Source organism: Carcharodon carcharias, chromosome 10 (assembly GCF_017639515.1).
Source record: "Carcharodon carcharias isolate sCarCar2 chromosome 10, sCarCar2.pri, whole genome shotgun sequence".
NCBI lineage: Eukaryota > Metazoa > Chordata > Chondrichthyes > Lamniformes > Lamnidae > Carcharodon > Carcharodon carcharias.
In genome coordinates, this window is record NC_054476.1 from 45,811,744 (window position 1) to 45,830,891 (window position 19,148).

The 19,148-nt window shown below is 40.5% G+C and overlaps 1 protein-coding gene across 1 annotated transcript in view; it reads right to left on the reverse strand.

Moving 5' to 3' along the window:
- lmo1 (LIM domain only 1) overlaps window positions 1–18,728 on the reverse strand; it is a 56,926-nt gene extending 38,198 nt beyond the window's left edge. The window contains exon 1 of the mRNA XM_041197701.1: window positions 18,183–18,728. Within this exon, the coding sequence (XP_041053635.1) occupies window positions 18,183–18,204 (22 nt within the window). The 5' untranslated portion in view covers window positions 18,205–18,728. The remainder of the gene's footprint in view (window positions 1–18,182) is intronic.
- Window positions 18,729–19,148: the final 420 nt, after the last annotated feature.

Below are 19,148 nucleotides of genomic sequence, written 5' to 3' on the forward strand. Positions count from 1 at the left end.
CCACACCATTATCCCAAGTCCCTCGAGTCTTAAATTTATCCGGCACCTTATCGAATACATTCTGAAAAGCCAAAAGCCACATACATCCACTGGTTGCACTTTAACCATCCTAAAAGCTACATATTCAAAAATCTTAGGATTTATGAAAGGGCAACTGTAAATCGTATGATTAAGCAGTTAGCATGGATTTAAAGGTCCCTTACTACATCAAACGCTAGATTAGAGCATTTTGCCTATTGATGTTAGGTTCACTGGCCTATTGTTTCCCAATTTTTCTTTCTTACTTTTTGATAGTGAGGTTATCTTGGTTACCTTCCAATCCTTGGGAATTGTTCCAGGAATTCTGGTAGATCAAAACCAATGCATATGTTATCTCTTTAGCTACCTCTTAAAACCCTCGGGAGCAGGAACATTTCCAGGGGATTCATCACTTTGTCCTATTGACTTCTGTAGTGCTATATACTGATTTAAGATAGTCATTCTCACTAGATCTGGTTTCATTATCCTGCAAGTATTCTGGACAATTAAACAACTCACTGGAGGTTGCGACTCCACAAGGATCCCCATCCTCAATGATGGAGGAGCCCAGCACATAGTGCAAAAGATAAGGCTGAAGCATTCGCTAAAATCTTCAGCCAGAAATGCCAAATGGATGATCCATCTTGGCCTCCTCTGAGGAATGTCCCCAGCATCACAGATGCCAGTCTTCAGCCAATTCTATTTACTCCACATGATATCAAGAAACAGCTGAAGGCACTGGATACCACAAAGGCTATGGACCCTGACAATATTCCGGCTTTAGTACTGAAGACTTGTGCTCCAGAACTTGCTGCGCCCCTAACCAAGCTGTTCCAGTACAGCTACAACACTGGCATCTACCCGGCTATGTGGAAAATGGCCCATGTATGTCCTGCACACAAAAAGCAGGATAAATCCAACCCGGCCAATTACTGCCCATCAGTCTACACAATTATCAGAAAGGTAATGGAAGGGGTCATCAACAATGCTATCTATCAAGTGGCACTTGCTTAGCAATAACCTGCTCAGTGACTCTCAGTTTAGGTTCTGCTAGGGCCACTCAGCTCTTGACCTCATGACGGCCTTGGTTCAAACATGGACAAGTGCTGAACTCTGGAGGTGAGGTTAGACTGACTGCCCCTGACATCAAGACAGCATTTGATGGAGTGCGGCATCAAGGAGCCCTAGCAAAACTGGAATCAATGGGAATGGGGGGGGGGGGGGGGGGGGGGGGGAGAACTCTCTACTGGTTGGAGTCATACTTAGCACAAAGGAAGATGGCTGTGGTTGTTGGATGTCAGTCACCTCAGGTCCAGGAGATGATTGCAGGAGTTCCTCAGGGTATTTTCCTCAGCCCAACCATCTTCTGCTGCTTCAATTACCTTCCTTCCACTAGGGAGGTCAAAAATGGGGATATTTGCTGATGATTGCACAATGTTCAGCACCATTCATGACTCCTCAGATGCTGGAGCAGATCCATGTCCAAATGCACCAAGACCTGGACAATATCCAGGCTTGGGCTGACAGGTGGCAAGTAACATTCACATCACACAAGTGTCAGGCAATGACTAATCCAACAAGAGAGAATCTAACTATCACCCCTTGATGTTCAATGGCATTGCCATCACTGAATCCTCCACTATTAACATCCTGGGGGTTACCATTGACCAGAAACTGAACTGGACTAAACAAATACTGTGGCTACAAGTGCAGGTCAGAGACTAGGAATCATGTGACAAGTAACTCACCTCCTGACTCCTCAAAGCCTGCCTACCATCTATCTACAAGGCACAAAAATCAGGAGTATGATGGAATATTCCCCACTTGCCTGGATGAGTGCAGCTCCAACACTCAAGAAGCTTGGTACCATCCAGGAAAAAACAGCCCACTTGGTTGGCATCATACCCACAAACATTCACTCTCCCCACCACTGACACATAGTAGCAATGTGTACCATCTACAAGGATGCACTACAGGAATTCACCAAAGCTCCTTAAACAGCACCTTCCAAACCCACTACCATCCAGGAGGACAAGGGCAGCAGGTAGATGGGAACACCACCACCTGGAAGTTCCCCTCCAAGTCACTCACCATCCTGACTTGGAAATATATCACTGTTCCTTCACTGTCACTGGGTCAAAATCCTGCAACTCCCTTCCTAACAGCACTGTGGGTGTACCTGCATCACATGGACTGCCGCAGTTCAAGACAACAGCTCACCACCACCTTCTCAATGGTAACTAGGGATGGGCAATAAATGCTGGCCAACCAGCGAAGCCCACATCCTGTGAATGAAAAAAAATTGTCTTCCTTTTCCTTATTCTCCATTACTTCACCTATCTAATGAGCCTACACTTCACTAATCTCTTCCTGTTTGCACTGTAAATGTTTGTTTTCATGACTTGCTACTCTACACTTTCCTTACCAATTTCTTGATCTCCTTTGCAAACCTCTCAACCCTCAAGTTTACTGTTTTTGTTTGGCAACAGGATAAGGCTTCTTTTAATCCATACTGATTTAGTTCATGTTAACCACAATTGAGCCATTGCTTTTGTGACTTAATGTATATTTGCGGCAAGTTATTGATCTTAAAGCATTGCAATAGTAACAGGGCATTTTTAAAGCATCTCAAATAAACTGATCCATTACTCAACTATCATCTTGGTATAGTTTCCCCAATCTACTTTAGTCAACTTAACCCTCATACCTATGCAGCTTGCATTAACTGAAGTTCTATTATGGTCACTCTTCCCTAGAGGCCCCTTTTGACTAGTACAAAGTTACTTGTAACACTGTAGCACACCATCTTGCTCCTGTTCAAACCACATATACGCTGGCCTATTAACCATAATGACTATTGTAGGAGCAAATCTGCCTAAATTGCATGCTTGACATTTATATAAGTATTGCTGAAAAAGAAACATTTTTGTTGAAGCTTTTAGTCTTGCACTCATCAGGACAATTAACAAGAAAATATGCAGGAAATACCAATGTCAGGGAGAATGAAATTTATGCTGTGAAAAGAGTGTGCTGTTTGATTGGCGAGTGGACTGATTGATAGGGGCATTGTCATGGAGAATGCACCAGCTGATGGTGACTGACAAGTTAACTGCCAAACATTATTTGAAAGTTAAACCAGACAGCATGATTAATTGGTCAAGATATTGCCCTGGGGAATGGACCAGCAAATGATGCAACTTATTTTGTTTAGCTGAAAAAGGCACAACATGCACACATGTTCTATCTGCAAAGACCAGGGCCTTGCGTATTAATATATTTAATTTCCAGTACACAGCACTGCGAGTTCAACTGACAATGTCAGCATAATGCTTAACACTGAGGACTATTTAGCAAATAATCACATCTAATAGTGAACACTATTTTTTGAGTTTTGCATGCACAGGCTGGTTGGCTAAGGTCCATACTTTGCCTGTTGCGAACAGCAGAAAGAACATGCTGTTTGATACAATCTGCCAGTCTTTAGGACGTAAGACCTACATATCTAGCATCACACTGGCACTGAAAATTCAAACACCACATTACTATTGAGATAGGCAGAACATCGTTAGCTTGACAGCAGCATCCTGTTTGTGGCAAACCCCAGTCCTGTTGCTACTGCACAGCAGCAGTAACAGCTGGCTTTACCCATTGCTCAAATTTGAGATACCTTGCCCTTCCAGGGTAATCCAGGTTAACTGCGCACTTTCCAAGGCCAAAAGTGATGGCCTTGGGCCAGTTCATGAGTTTGCACGATATACAGCACAAAATCGGATCAGGGTAGCCATTATCCCACAGGATGTCATTGATGTGCTCTATTTCAGCATTAAGCTTGCATGGGTACAAATGAATAACATGGTGTATGAGTTATGCTGACAACCAATTTAAGATCGTTGGTCAGACTCGTAGTGTGGTGCATTTGCATATACTGGAAGCTACATTACTACTTGGGGCCCTGTTCTTTGCAGGCAAAAAGAACATGTGCATATATTTATTTTGTTTAGCTGAAACAGATGCAGTGACATCCATTTGCTGGTTCGCGCCCCAGGGTAATGCCTTGACTAGAGTCAAGCTGCCTGGTTTAAACTTCAAACAATGCTTGGCAATTAACCAGTCGTCATCAACTGGTGCATTCTCCATGGCAATGCCTCAGATTCCACTTGCCAACCAATCAGCACTCTTCTCATACAAGATGTTTCCCCCTGACATTGGTATTTCCTTGCAAATTGTCCCGAGTGCAAGACAAGAAGTTTTGACAGTTTTTCCACTGATACTCAAGTTCTGTACTACCAAACAACTATTTCTAGGAGGTATTATGTGGCACCTGAATCGAAGAAAAGTGCCTTGTGTAAGCCAGAGAAAGGTAGCAAAGAATGTTAAACAGAATCAATTTAAGATGCTTTTAAAATTACCCTTTTACTACTGCAGCACTTAAGATGCCAAAGCAACTTTGGACAAAGCACATATTGCTCCTCACCAAAATATTCAACTGACCTAAACAGAAATTAGGACAGGAAAAAAATGGGTTCAGTAGCAGGGGGGATTGCATATTTTATCTGGATTTTTATTTTTGCTCTTAGTTACAAGCTAAGAGCTATTCGATTACATTTTTTAAATTAGGAGACACAACTAAAGGACTGCTGATCAAGAAGCTTCGCATCTAACCCAGCTTGTGGGTTAATGTGGTTGGTGATGACCTTTAAATGGTATCAAGTTGAGGGACAATGCACTGTTCTCTGAATGATTCACTGATGGCAGTACTGGAACACTCAAGCTTTTACTTTGCTAAATGCTGTTCTCTGCTTGACATCTACTCAAGATGTGCTATTAACAGTTTTTAATCATCTGGTGTCATTTCCAAATACTCATTCTTACTCAAAAATAGCTTAACTATTAGCTCAGATAGTTTCCATTATTCTCTTACTGCACGCTTCCAAAACCTGCCATTAAAAAGCTTCCTCTGCTTTACCAGTTTTGAATATTATGCCCTGCAGCCCCCAAAATACATTTCACAATTCTATTTTATACCATGCTTAACCTTAAGTTCTGTAATCACTTCATTAATACTTATTTTACAAACAGTAAATGAGAAAGGTGGTGCTAAGTACCAGGAAGATATACTTCCAAGATCACTCTTAGTGACTTCACAATCTAGCTTCAATAAAGGACAGTGAACTGGGACCAGATTAGGAGTGTAGTGAACCAACTTAAATTTTTGAACTCAAAAGTAGCACACCACTTTATGGATCATCACTTGTTGATAATACAATAAAGCCTATTTGTTTACTTTTCCTCAGCACCAGTCAGCAACATTCATGTCTGGAATATAAGGGCCCTCAGATTGCACACAAACAGAGCAAGTGAACACTACTAAAGTGGCCAGGAAGCTGCAGGCAGGGAGTGTAAAAAGGGTCAGGGACTTGGTTGTCAACCCTTCAGAACATTGCTGCAATCAACCCAGTTTTATTTTTCATTTTCTTTGAACACCTCTTAGTTCTAAAAATTTGTGGGTAAAAAGGTGTTTTAGAATTATACAACCAAGGAAGTCTGGTGTCACGATGAGTGACCAATGGAGGTCCAAGAGATGACACCTCCAGAAATACATCTAGAGTTGGCAATCCTAGTTAAAATGAGAGCTTTGAGCACATTTGATTCCTACTCTCTATTTTCCAGTCAGCCAGAGATGGTCAAGTGCAAGCTTCTCATTGAATGAGCACAGCTGAAGCCCAGGACTGGACCATGGGTCTTTTAACATTCTCCCAACTGAGCTATTTCAGCTTGCGAAAATGTGGTGGGGCCCAGGCATCATCTATCAACTCTTAAGAGCACACAGTTTGCCATGTTAGGCAGTTTCAATTGTACCCCTGAAAAGCTCCACCTGCAAGAAAGCTCTTAAGGTTATAGGGATACAGTATTTTAAACCATTATCTTCTGGTACAATTTACATGGGTCCTTAAAGCTATCCATTATGACAATTATAGAATGCCAATTTTAAGCTCTATACCTGTGGCTCAATATAGGGAATAAAACTTCCAACACAAACTTTCGTGCTACATGGTAGTTGTCAAGTCAAATAACCACCCTGAACAGAGTATTTTCTAGTTGTGGCAAGATGAAATGGCATAGCAGGGACAACAGGTATGCACATAATCAACAAGTTGTTGGCAGTCTGGAGGCCTTGGGACACAGTGGTCAAGGACAATTGCTTCAACTCTCTCTGGAAGTGAGGTGAATACAGCTCAAGACTTCTACAACCAGTTGGCATTTGGGGTCATCATTGCCCCTCCAGACTGTCAACCTAGATGCAGCATTGGTTTGCACTCACCATTCTTCCTACCAGACAAAAGCAGGACACTTGTCCACTATCTTGCTGCAGGCCAAGAGTACACGGATCATTGATGGCAAATACAGCTTCTAATCTCTGCTATGAACACTTGCTCTCTCATTGGTTTCACTGTCTCACTGTCTCACCCCTAGCTCCTACCTCAAGCTCACTAACTGCATCCAGCTGAATGTCCACAAGTTTTGAAACTTATGTTTGGTATTGTGCTCTCTTATTCTTCTGGAATGTTGTCAGGGTGCTTGTCCAGGTCTACAGTGACTGAAAGAATAACATTAGCATTCAAGAGACCAAATAGAACACCCATATGCCAATGCAGGAATAAGGAAGGAGAAAAGGCATAAGATCAGGATTGCACTGGGAGGACAAAAAAAAAAAACAGCTTCACTTCCTCCCTCAAATGAGAAATGTCCAGGATGAGCTCCAGAAATGTGCTAAGAACGTCAATGTGTGTTTGGCTCCCTACATACTATTTTGCTGTATGAGTAGAGATGTTAAACTGAAGGAATACACACTGCTATGGACAAGTCAAAGCTACAGCACAGCTGGTGAGGTAGTGATGATGATCATGCAGCTAAGTTGTGTCACACTGATTGAGAGAAGTTCTGAAGATGTCAAGGCCTTTAATCATATTGAAACCTTGTCTTGTCTTTAGACTATAAATATGAAGCCAGTTGGCATTCAATCTTGGGCTAGCTAAGTGGTGCTGATGGGTAGGATTATATGGAGACTTTCAATGTGTCACCTTGATTTGTTTGTAACCCTATTGGTTGCCTATACAGCATTAGCTGGTTACTTGCCCCTAGGTATTCAGTGTCATGTCCAACAGATAGTGATTGGCAAACTTCCTTTCAATCACCTTCTGCAGTAGATTTACCATCTTTGCCAGATATAAGCAGGGAGGCTAGCACTGCACTGCAGCATAATTTTTCCAAATATTTATTTGCCATGGCATCACTTCTCTAACCTCAAAAGGAGATTTAAAATGCATTTTCAGACTTTACAACTTTTATCCCAATGATATCTAGGAGCAGTCTTTCCATGTTGTAGCCATTTAATTGTTCTACTCTTCATTCATTATGTACTTACTAAGCTATTAAGTAGATAGAAGCAGACATTTCTAGTAAGCAGTCATGTAGATGCATCTGCCATGAAAACATCAAGGCAAGTCTAACTAAACTGTGGGAATCCAGCCATCCATTTCCTTCATCCCCATTAGGAATGAAGTTACAACAGAATTTTATTTGGCATGGAAAAATGGCCATGGAGAGAAATTAAATTCTAATAACTTCAAATTAAAGTAGTCCCAAGATTAAAGACTCAAATCCAAATATTATCTATGTAAGCACTGAAACGTTGCAGCAGTTAGCAATCATTTTAAGAGCTCTGAACCATCTGATGGATGAAGTCTAGTGTTCTACACAGTTTTGCAGTCCTGCTCTAGCATTCTATGCTTTAGCTATTAAAAAGGCACATATCCCACATGCCTTCTTAATCACCTTACCTACCTGTCCTGCCACCTTCAGGGATCTGCGGACATGTACTCATTCCTCTACTTTTTTCAGAATCCTACTATTTATTGTGTATTCCATTGTCTTGTGAGCCTCCCCAAATGCATTCTCTCACTAAGATACCAATGGATGGACAGTGTCAAATGGGATTCCACCTTGAGAACAGTCCACATCTTTTTTCCTTACTACCAGCCATGTGACCATTATTTATTACCTGCAAACTTTTCAATCATGCTCCCTAAGTTTAGTCTAAATCATTGACATACAAAAAGTGACCTAGTAGAGAGTCTTGCAGAATTCCATTGGAAACAACCTTCTAGTTACAAAAACATCCATTGAATGTTACCCTTTGCTTCCTATCAATGAGCCCACTTTGCATCCAGCAGGCTTACAACTGGCCAGTCTATCATGTGGGACCTTGTCAAAATCCTTGTAGGAAAATAAATTCAACCAAGTTAGATACAGCCTTCCCATAACAAATCCATGCTGACTGTCCTCGATTAATCTGTGCCTTTGTAAAAGGACAATTTATACCATCCCTTGAACTTCTTCAACATTTCCCCACCACTGAGGTTAGGCCGACTAACCTGTAATTATTCAATCTATCACTTCTTCCCTTTTCAAACAATGGTAGCAGTCCTCCAGCACCACACCTGTGGCCAAAGAGGCATAGTCAGTCTCTCATATCCCCTCCCTTGCTTAGCAACCTGGGATGCATTTCATTTTGGCCTGGCAAATTATCTACTTTCAAAGATGTTAAACCCCTGAATGGTTACTTCACTATTTATAACCAGCCAATATCTCTCCCTCGATGCTGAATCTTTCCTTTGTTATCCTCTTGCTCTTATGTACTTAGAAAAGATCTTGGGTTTTCCTTGCCATTATTTTTCATGTCTGTTTTCCCATTGCACCTTACATTCTCTATACTGTTTTTTGCAGTATTGAACATGCAAATCTGACAGCAGCTTCCTGTTTTACTTTACTGTTCCCTGCATAGAAACCCTGTATGGGGGAAGTGGTCTGTGGATTTGGGAGTCCCACACTGACTTTCTGGGAGAAAGTTTGTTTGAACCTTCTATTCCCTCATTGAATGTTTCCCACTGATAAATAAGAGTCCTACAGCTGTTGAGAAACTTGGTTATCATATGTACATTTACTCACTAATCGCTCACTGAGTCAAATTGGAAGTTTGTGGTTCCATGCCCCACATCCCCAAACATTCACCCTTGTGCAATGTTATTCAGCTCAATATCGATAGGCCAAAAATAAGCACTTAATTTGCGACTTTGCTTAGAGCTCAACTTTACATATCTGCTCAGATCACATCTCATTACATCTTGGTGAGAAATTCAGAGAGGTCCCAGGTTCTCATTTAACAGTTAGGTTACTGTAGCAATTATGTAGCAGTGTATCAAACCTGTCAATTAAAATACCATCCCTCACACCTGGTCACTACTATTTTGATATGCTTGTTCCAACCAGGAATTTAATATTCTTTATCAAATGCATGTTGAAATTCCAGAATGGATAGTCCAAGAACATTGCTGTAGTATAAAAATAAGGGTACCCCTATTGAAATACTATAAGCACTGTCACTCACTACAGGTAGCATTCTTTAACACCCATCTCACACATCTGCCCTTATTGCCTCTCCCAGGTTGCTCAATTAGTTGTGGAAAAGGACAACAGGGTAAAAATTAATTGGAGGGGGTCAATTTCAATAAGGTGACAAAAGATCGGTTCAGGTAAATTGGAATCAAGAATAGCAAACAAATTTTAATGGAACAATGTACTGCCTTTAAAGAGATGGTGGCTTGGGTATATTTGATGCAGGTTCTCACAAGGGGGAAAAAGGGAGGACAAACAAAACCCAAATTTCCTGGATTATAAAAGATGAAATAAGGCTGTGAATGACAGATGTTAGATTGATGATACATGTGAGAATCAAGCAGAATGTAGGGAAAGAGGGGGGAAAAAAAAGAGTGCAAAGAGATTGGCAGCTAACAAAAGGGAATCCAAAAGTTTTCTATAAGTATATAAATACGGTGGTTAAACAGAGTGGGGCCAATGAGAGACCAAGGAGGAGATTTATGCCCAGAGGCAGAGGACATGGCTGACGTACTAAATAAGACCTTTGCAATTGTCTTTAAAAAGGAAGATTTTGCTGGAGTGAGTGAAAAAGGAAGAAATTGAGACATTGGATGGGCTAAATTAATAGGTGGCATTAGAAAGGCTGGCTAACCTGAAGTCACTGGAACTGGGTGAGAGGCATCCAAAGATACTCAGCGAAGCAAGGGTGGAAATTGTGAATGCACTGGTCAAATGTTTTAACCCTTCTTAGATACAAGAAACTGTAGGCCATTTGGAAGTGGTGGGTAAGTTTTCAGAAACTATAATCAAAATTAACAATTCACAATTATCCAAGACAGACAGCACAGATTTAAGGGAAATCATGTTTGATTTTTTTTTTTTGAAGAGGGTAATGCAGCTGATGTGGAGTACACAGACATCCAAAACACATTTGATAAAGTGCCACATAATGGGCTTGTCAGCACAGTGCCCATGGAATAAAAGGGACAGTGGCAACTTTGACAGTGGCAAATATTATCTGATTGACAGGAAACAATAGTGAACAGTTGTTTTTCCAATAGGAGGGTTCCCAGTATTAGGACGGCTGCTTTTCTTGATCTATATGATTGGCCTATTGGTGTGCAGGACTCAAATCTTTCAGATGACAAAACTTGTATGAGGATAGAAATGGATAGATAGGCTGGTGGAATAGGCATACACGTGGCAGATGAAACTTAATGCAGAGAAGCCTGAAGGGATACATTTTGGTAGAAAAAACAAGGAGGGGCAATACAAAAATAAAAAGGATAACAATGGGGCGCAGGGGCAGAGAACTTGGAGTATATGAACCCAAATCATTGAAGGTGAGAGAGCAGCAAGTTGAGCATAAGGCACAAAGGAGCCTGGGCTTTGTAAATCAAGGGAAAGTACAAAAAACAAGGTAGGTATGTTGAACCTCAAAAAAACTGCTCTGGCCTCAACTAGAATGTCCAATTCTGGGCACCACACTAATGCCTTCACACCCTTCCAAGAGAGGATGCAGAAAACTATGACAAGAATCAAGCCCCTCATCCCTGGAGGAACCAGTTATGTAGATTGGGAGAAGCTGGGGTTGTTCCCTTTAGGGACGGGGCAGCTGAAAGGAGATTTGGTAAAAATATTCAATCATGGGCTCTGGACAGAATAGATTAGGGAAAAACTGTTCCCATAGGCAAAAAGTCCAGAACCAGGACAACACCGATTTAAAGTGATTGACAAAAGAACCAAAGGCAACAAAGAGGAGCAGGGCTTTGAGAGAGCACAGGGGAGAGAGATTGACAAGATTGCTATAGAGAGCCAGTATGGAATCAATGGGCTGAGTGGCCTCCTTCTGTGCCGTTATGATTGAAATATTAAATGTTTAGGTTCTAGAATGCACTGTCCAAGAGTTGAGGCAATAGCTGCTTTCAAGATAATCGGATGATTATCCGATGAGAAAAATTTTGTAGGACAATGGAGAAAAGGCAGGCAGTGGGATTAGTTGAGTTATTCTTGCAGAGAGCTGGCTTGGATACAATGGCCTCCTGTGCTGTAAGTATTCTATTATTCTATTATGGGTTGCTTATACTCAATTGTATACGTGCACCCAGAAAATTGAATTATAACTACCCAAGTTCAGAATTGTTGCACAGGACACCATCCAGCCTATTATCTGCACTCCGAATGAGCAATTCACCTTGTGCCATTCCCCCACTTTCTCCCTGTAACCCTGCACATCCTTTTCAGATAATCATTCCAATTCCCTCTCAAATGCCTTAATTGAACTTTTCTCCAACACACTCGGGCAGCACATTCCCGATCCTAACCACGTGCTGCAGGAAAAAGTTAATCATGTCTCCATTGCTTATTTTGCCAGTTATCTTAAATCTGCACCCCCTCATTCTCAGTACTTCCACCAGTTGGAATAGTTTCTCCCCATCAACTCTGTCCAGACCCCTCATGATTTTGAATACATCTATCAAATCTCCTCTCAACCTTCCCTTCGGAAAAGTTGGGACTGTTTTCCTTGATTTATCTTCATAACTGAAGTTCTTCATTCCTGGAGCTGTCCTTGTGACTCTTTTCTGCACTCTCCTTCATATCTTTCCTAAGTGTGGTGCCCAGAATTGGATGCAATACTCCAACTGAGACCAAACTAATGTTTTATACAAGTTTAACAACTTCCTTGGTCTCATACTCTCCCCCATTAAATCCAACTTATGCATAATGAACCACTCTCAACCTGTCCTGCCGCTTTCAAAATGTTTATGCACATATATGCCTAGGTCCCTTTGCTCCTGCACCCCCTTTTGTTTTGTTTAGGATCCTTAGTGGATTAAGATTTTGGTTTGAACTGAAGCATGATGGTGTTACTCTTGTACATTCATTATCTAGTCTAAAAATCACACGCCATTATGCTTTTCTGGTCCACTCAAGCTGTGTTCGCAAGTTAATAATGGCTTGGTTTGACCCACACCTCAAAATTAGTTTGAATAGAGTAGAAAAGTTTGTAAGGAAATCTTGTATAGATTTCAAGCAGCAGGCTGGCAACAAGAAAAATCTAGAATGCATAGTCCCAAGGTGCTTCACTGAAAAAAATTATACCAAGCCACAAAAGATAATTAGAGTAGTGACCAAAAGCTTCAGATAAAAATGTTAGACTCGGAGGAAAGAACAGAGGGTATTTAGGGGCATGGCAGCCTAAGGAATATGGCTGCCAGTGGCAGAGCAATTAATATCAGGGCACATAAGAACAACAGATAGTGTATTGTAAGGCTGAACGAAAGGCTGAAAGAGATTAGAGAGGAAGAGGGAGGCCATGTAGGTATGACATGGGTAAAAAAAAGTTTTTAAATCAATGCATTACTTAACCAGGTGCCAAGTAGAAGCACAAGGGCAGAGGAAGGCGAACAAGATTTGAGAGTTAGGACACAGGCAGCAGAGTTTTGGTGTCCAGGTTTATGGAGGATAGAACATGGGAGGCTGGCCACATGTACACTAGAATAGTTAAACCTGAAAGTAGCAAAGGAATGAATGAGAGATTCATCAGAAGACAAGATGAAGTAGGGCCAAAGTTAGAGGTGAAAATAGGCAGCCTTGGTGCAGATTTGTTTGGAAGCTTATCTCAGGGTCAAATACAACACCAAGGCTGTCAATAGTATGGTTGAACCTCAGGCAGTACCCCAGGGTAAGGAATGGGGTTGGTTGCTAGAGAACTGAGCAAACTTCAGTTCTGAAGAGCAGACACGGCATAATTAGTGTAAAGTTCAAAAATCAACCTTTCATAGTCTACAACAGACTGTCAGACTATTTTCAATTTTTATCACCTGTCCTTTTATTCTTAAAATGTTAATGCAACCATTGAACATTTAAATGAACATCCTTTGACATTATATGGGACTGCACAAAATCTACTCTCCAGCAGATTCTCTCATTCGCCTCCAAACACCACCATCATCCACCACCCCACCCCTTGCTAAATCTGATTGACTTGGAACTTTTGCAACATTGACTTAAGTGATGTATGCTTGTAGGCCTCACCAGGTCACCATGTGCCTTAAATTCTTGAAAGCTATAAGTCTCTGAAGTTCTGTTTTGAGACAGTGGCATCACCTTCCACATTTATATATATTGTACTGAGGTAAAGTGCAAATTGTCCCTTTGCAGATAAAATATCTATGAAATTTACATTAAATGCATGCAAATTTCAATAAGCTAACCCACTTAAGTGTCCACAAATCATTCTGCTTATTTGACAAATCCATCATCTTGAGTGACCTTACCCTGTTTCACAACTAAGTTAAATCTAATTCATTTAAGGCTGGCTTCCATGTTCGACAAACTTTGAAAATTCAATTTAACAAGTTTAAGTAACTTCATACAATGATCCCTTAATTCTCTTCACGGCAATCTTGGTTTTACAGTGAACAAGTACTGACAGCACAAAATTTTAAATTGTGCTCAGGCAAATTGGATACGTGCACCACTAGTGCAAATATCCAATGGTGTCAATCTAGAAAATATTTATAGAAATTTGTCATGTAGAAATAACATTAGTTTTTTTTTCTTCCAAACCAGAATTGCACAAAATGGAGCAATAGCTAAATGAGGGATATGCTAGCTCTCAGGTCAAAAAAAGCAAAGCAGTTGATAACACACCCAAGAGGAAGACGGACAACCCAAAAATTCAATTGAGACATTAGCTTTGAAGACCAGCACAAAGGCTGATGAACAAGCATTAAATAAAGATTGGATTTTATTGACAATGTAAACTTCTAAAAAAAAGTTTAGAAATTCTAATCAAGACAGCAAGAACAGTTCAACTATGGAGAGGGATAGTGGGGGTGCAGGGTGTAAAGCAATTTGAAAAACAAATATGGTGGCAAGGGAAGGAAAAATGAATAATTTCCCCAAGCCAAATTTCAAGTTAAAACAGGTTCTGGCATTCATCTAATTTCTACCACAGATTAATCCTACATCAAGCTGTAGGAACTCAGTATACATGACAGGAACATTTACTGTCCACTTTTAATGATATATACTCATGTGAGGAAATCACCATGGCAACTCAAAACAAACAGCAATTCCTAAATTTCTAAATACAAGAAAGCACCCCGAAGCCTAGAATTTATTGCAATGACTGCCAGCGATCTCAAAGCGTATTAGCATTTGCAAAGGTTTCAACCATGCACTTTATGAACACATTACCAAACTGTCTGTTGATCAAAGCTATCTGTGAGTAAGATGGGCTCATAATTTGCCTTTGACTTGCCTGAAAAGGGCTGATTTAGGTGCATTGCACTAATCTCAAAAAAGGAAACTTTATGACTGTAGTACCGTCTTGTACAAAGATAATGAGAGAATCAAATTTGAAACAACAGGTTAGCCCTTCAGTACAGAACTGAAATTAAGGAAACCCTGTAATCAATTAAACCACTGGTAAATTGGGCTACCAAATATAATTCCTGATCATATTAGATACAAGTGTTGATATACAATTCCAGCATGTCACTCTTCCTTGAGAAGTCATTACCAGTTGAAGAATTAAGTTTTATGCTAAAATATCCAACTTTTAAACCAAATGTAGGTCCTTTTCACAGCCAGAAAAAAAATTGATGTAAAACAGTTTAAATTCTAAGTGTGTGGAGTGCAGGCATTCAAAAAGCTTAGCAAGCTGATTTTGGGAATCAAAGCTGGACTTCAGGGTGCAAACAATCAACGTAGCCCTCAAAAGGGTTAAAGTGTCAACAAACATTTTGGAAGAGCTCGGAAACCAAGTTTACTTTCAATTAACAGGAGTCTACGTTTGCTGCAGATGAACTTGGATGACAATGACACTGCATGCTGTGCTGATAGGTGCATATGTTGAACAGTGAGATACTGCCATCAACTTTCAGAACCAATTCATATCCATCAAACCATCTTGCACATCAAGCACTCTCCATTTTAAAGGGTCCACAGCACCTTTTTCATATCAGCCTTTTTTAAAAGGTATATGCAGCAGCACTGATACTTGACAAAAATCTTATGTTTCAATAAACAAAAGCAGACCGATTTCTAGTTAAACAGTTATTCTTGCAATTATACCATGAGCATGCCTTTTCCTAAAAAGTCAACATATAATTACAAAGCATTCATTCAATCACTGCAATGCAAGCACTGTGCAGGATTTAAAACAGGACTCAAGGCCAGATGCAATGTATACTGTGCCCTCTAAATGAATTTATAAACAATTTTAATGCAAATAATTGTAAAACGTTTTATTACACAACTATATAATGGCAGCTTAAGCTCCAAAATACTCCTCCCAACAGAAGTTAACATTCTCAGACTTGAGAAATACTAACAATTCGCGCGTTCTTAATGAAGCAAGTCCAACAGGCTCAAACTTATTTAAATTGCTATAAATAGTTTGGATGACTACTTTTAAACATGCATTTACATGTAAGCAAAATAAGCCAGTTTTTTTTTAAAGCTTGTAAGGTGCTACATTACATTTACTGGTCATCATTGTAAGCAGTAATAATTGATTCACCAAAAATGACCCTTCTTACAGAGGTATGTTTTAGAAAATTTATATGGGGGTGGGGGAGAAGAGAAGAGGGAAAATCAAGAAAGGAAGGAGAAATAAAATGGCCATTTAAAATACTGACTTCTGGGAAAAATGTTACACTTTCATGGTTGTAATTCAGTGCGTTTCACTTTTATGGCAGCCTCAGCATCTCTCTGGTTGGTTAGTTGAGACCATAAAGTAAAATGAATGTACCTGCTATTACAGGTCAAAGGCAGGAGACAAAAGCAGTTTTAAACTATCACTAAATTGAGGAATGGTAGGGATAGATTTTCTCAAAACTTGCAGTTAAGACTTGCAGCTATAAATCAGTGTAAAATCTCTTCAACCTATTAGTTTAGAGAAACAACCAAGTGTAACATCTGGCTTTTACTGTCACAACTAAGTTCAACAAGCAGAAAACAGGCAGAAAGAAATTTTCAGCTATTACTCACAATGACTGGTTGAACCCAGCAAGCAAAGGGTGAAGCTTTTAGGCAATAAACAGCAGGTGATCTTGCTCTTCTGGAAATCCTAATGCTACTAAAAGCCACTCTCAGTGTACTGTAATTGGGCTTCAGTAGTTAATGTAGTATTGACTGCATTATATGGTCCCGTGTATCCTCTTTTACTAATGCCATTTGTATCGCCTTTGTACATTTACCATATTGCTTAGCCAATATCTGTTAAAAGCAATCCAAATCATGAATCATACACAAAACTTTTAGCAAGACAGACATCCAAAACAGGAAATTTACAGTCGAATTGGTACATGGTCCACTTAGAGAAGCAGGATTTAATAGGGCTAACTAAACTGTCATTTTTGCATTATGGTTTTAATCAAGAACTGTAACTTATCAAAACACAAAGCAGTTCATCCTCATCATTTTCACCAGTTTAACCCTGCCAACACTCTGGTATATGGTGACTTTTCCACAATGCATTTAGTGGAATTAGCCTCGGTGTATAATGAATAGACAACGCGTCCAATGTGAGCTATTATGTCCTCCGTTATCCTTGGAGCTCATGTCAGTTGAAGCTCATGTCAGAGACATTTTTAAGGGGACGGCCGACAAGACAAATATTTCATACGTTTTAAGTTCTTCAGTCTTCAAGGAGTTAAAGAGCCGGTTCACTTCGACGGCAGCATGACAGGAAAACAGGCGTTTCAAAGTCCCACATTAAACACAATCATTTTAACGTAGAAGCTCATGATTCATTGAAATGTTTTATCGAAGGAGTGCGTTTTAAAAGAGGCACGTGTTTCAGTATTTAGTCTAATGTAAAGGAAGTACACAGCGGAAAAGGGGCAAAAGTATGAAGCGTTTTTTTAAAAAAAAATTACAAGAGGATTGAAAGTAATTGTGTTAATTGTGTCAATTTCATCTCCGTAGCAACAGGGCAAGCGCCAGCAACCAGCAACCCGGGGGGGGGGGGGGGGGGTGTGTGAACAGAATGAGACAAGGACAGAACTGGCTTCAGCATGAGCCACGATAGAAAATTAAAAAGCTCGGAGCGTCTCGATATTCAGTAATCCGATTGCTAATATCTTCGTGGCAGCAACAGCCCGTGAATTCGCTGCTGTAACTTTCGCTGGCCGAATAAAAGCAATTACATCATTTTAAACCCACACCACATACTTTAGTGTAAAAGATTTGCAGCACCGAGGTTTTTTTTTGGGGGGGGGCGTTGTGGGGGGTAGGGAGAGAGATAACTGCATAGGACAAGGGGGGCACAGTGCAACATTAAACCACCATCTCAAAGTGAAATATAAAAAATAAAGAGTGAGGAACAGAGACGGAGGAAGGGAAAGCAAACAAACACGTACAAAAGAAATGGAGCGATTTATGTTGTACGGGGGACTGGGAAAATATAAAGCTCCAGAAATGATCAGAGTTCGCGAGTCCGATAAGGGAGACACACGAATGGGAACAGAAAAGACGCAATGCTTATACACAGCCGACATAAATACCACAGGAACATGTGAGAAGCATGTAGAATACGAAGAATGGTGTAAACAGATCCTAAAAAAAGTGATCACACAAACAGCTTCTATCTTTATTCAGTCGCCGATGTTATTTTGGCTGTTCTCATATCAGGAGAGAGTGATCACTGGAAGGAGAGAGAGAGAAAGCGAGAGAAGAAATAAACTGATTTAAAAAAAAACAGCGCGTCTCACCTTCCTCCTTGTCAAGCACCATCGTCCTCTGGATGCTGTAGAGTCCGGGGCACGGCGCTCCCTCCTCGGCTTCCCCAGCCAACGAGAGTCGCTGGCTGAACCGCTGACTATCTTGCCTTTGAAGATAGGGAGAAGCCGCGACAACCGACCTTTCCTCGATTAAATGAAAATGACAACAACCACACACCTTCAACGGTTTGTACCTAAAAATCGCACTAAACCGATCTCAAAAGCCGGCAAACAGCGACTAGCAGTTTTTTCCTCCAATTTATGTGGTTCTGTACCCTTTAGGGTCCCTAGCTGGCGAATAAATGCACACATTTCCCAGTATTCCTCAGGTTCCCTGGTTAATTAAATCAATTCATTATGCTCATATCTGATTAGCAGCCCCCGAATCAATTATTCAATACACAAACATAATTGCCTGTGCCAGAGGTGTCTAAGTTTTAGCTTATTTAACTCCAAGGACACTAATTACCCCTAGGGCAAGGGAACTTTTCTCATTAATTCTGACAAATACAAAAGCCCATTTAAGGAGTGTGCGTGGTTCACTCACAAAGGCAACATTCTGTAACACACGTGCATTTAGCAATGGAGATCGCGAGAGAGAGAGAGAAAGAGCGAGAAAGGGTTTTGCTACTAATTTATAAACGGTAACCTTATTTCTTCCAAAGGTACAATGACGCCGAGCCACCCTCGGATCTTTTGGGGGGGGGGGTTTCAAAAGGGGAGGGGGAAGATCATTAAACTGTGGATTCATACCGATCTTTTAATAAAATGACAGAACAGCGGTTAGATCCAAGATCAACCACCAGCCCCCCCCCCTCTCCTTTTTAACATTCAATGCAACTTTAATCCTAACTATTAGGAATTAGGCATGCAGAGCTGTCCAGCCACAGTTCTAAATTACAATCAAACGGTTACCAATTACACAAATTATTGACGGCAGATTCTCTTTTCAACTGC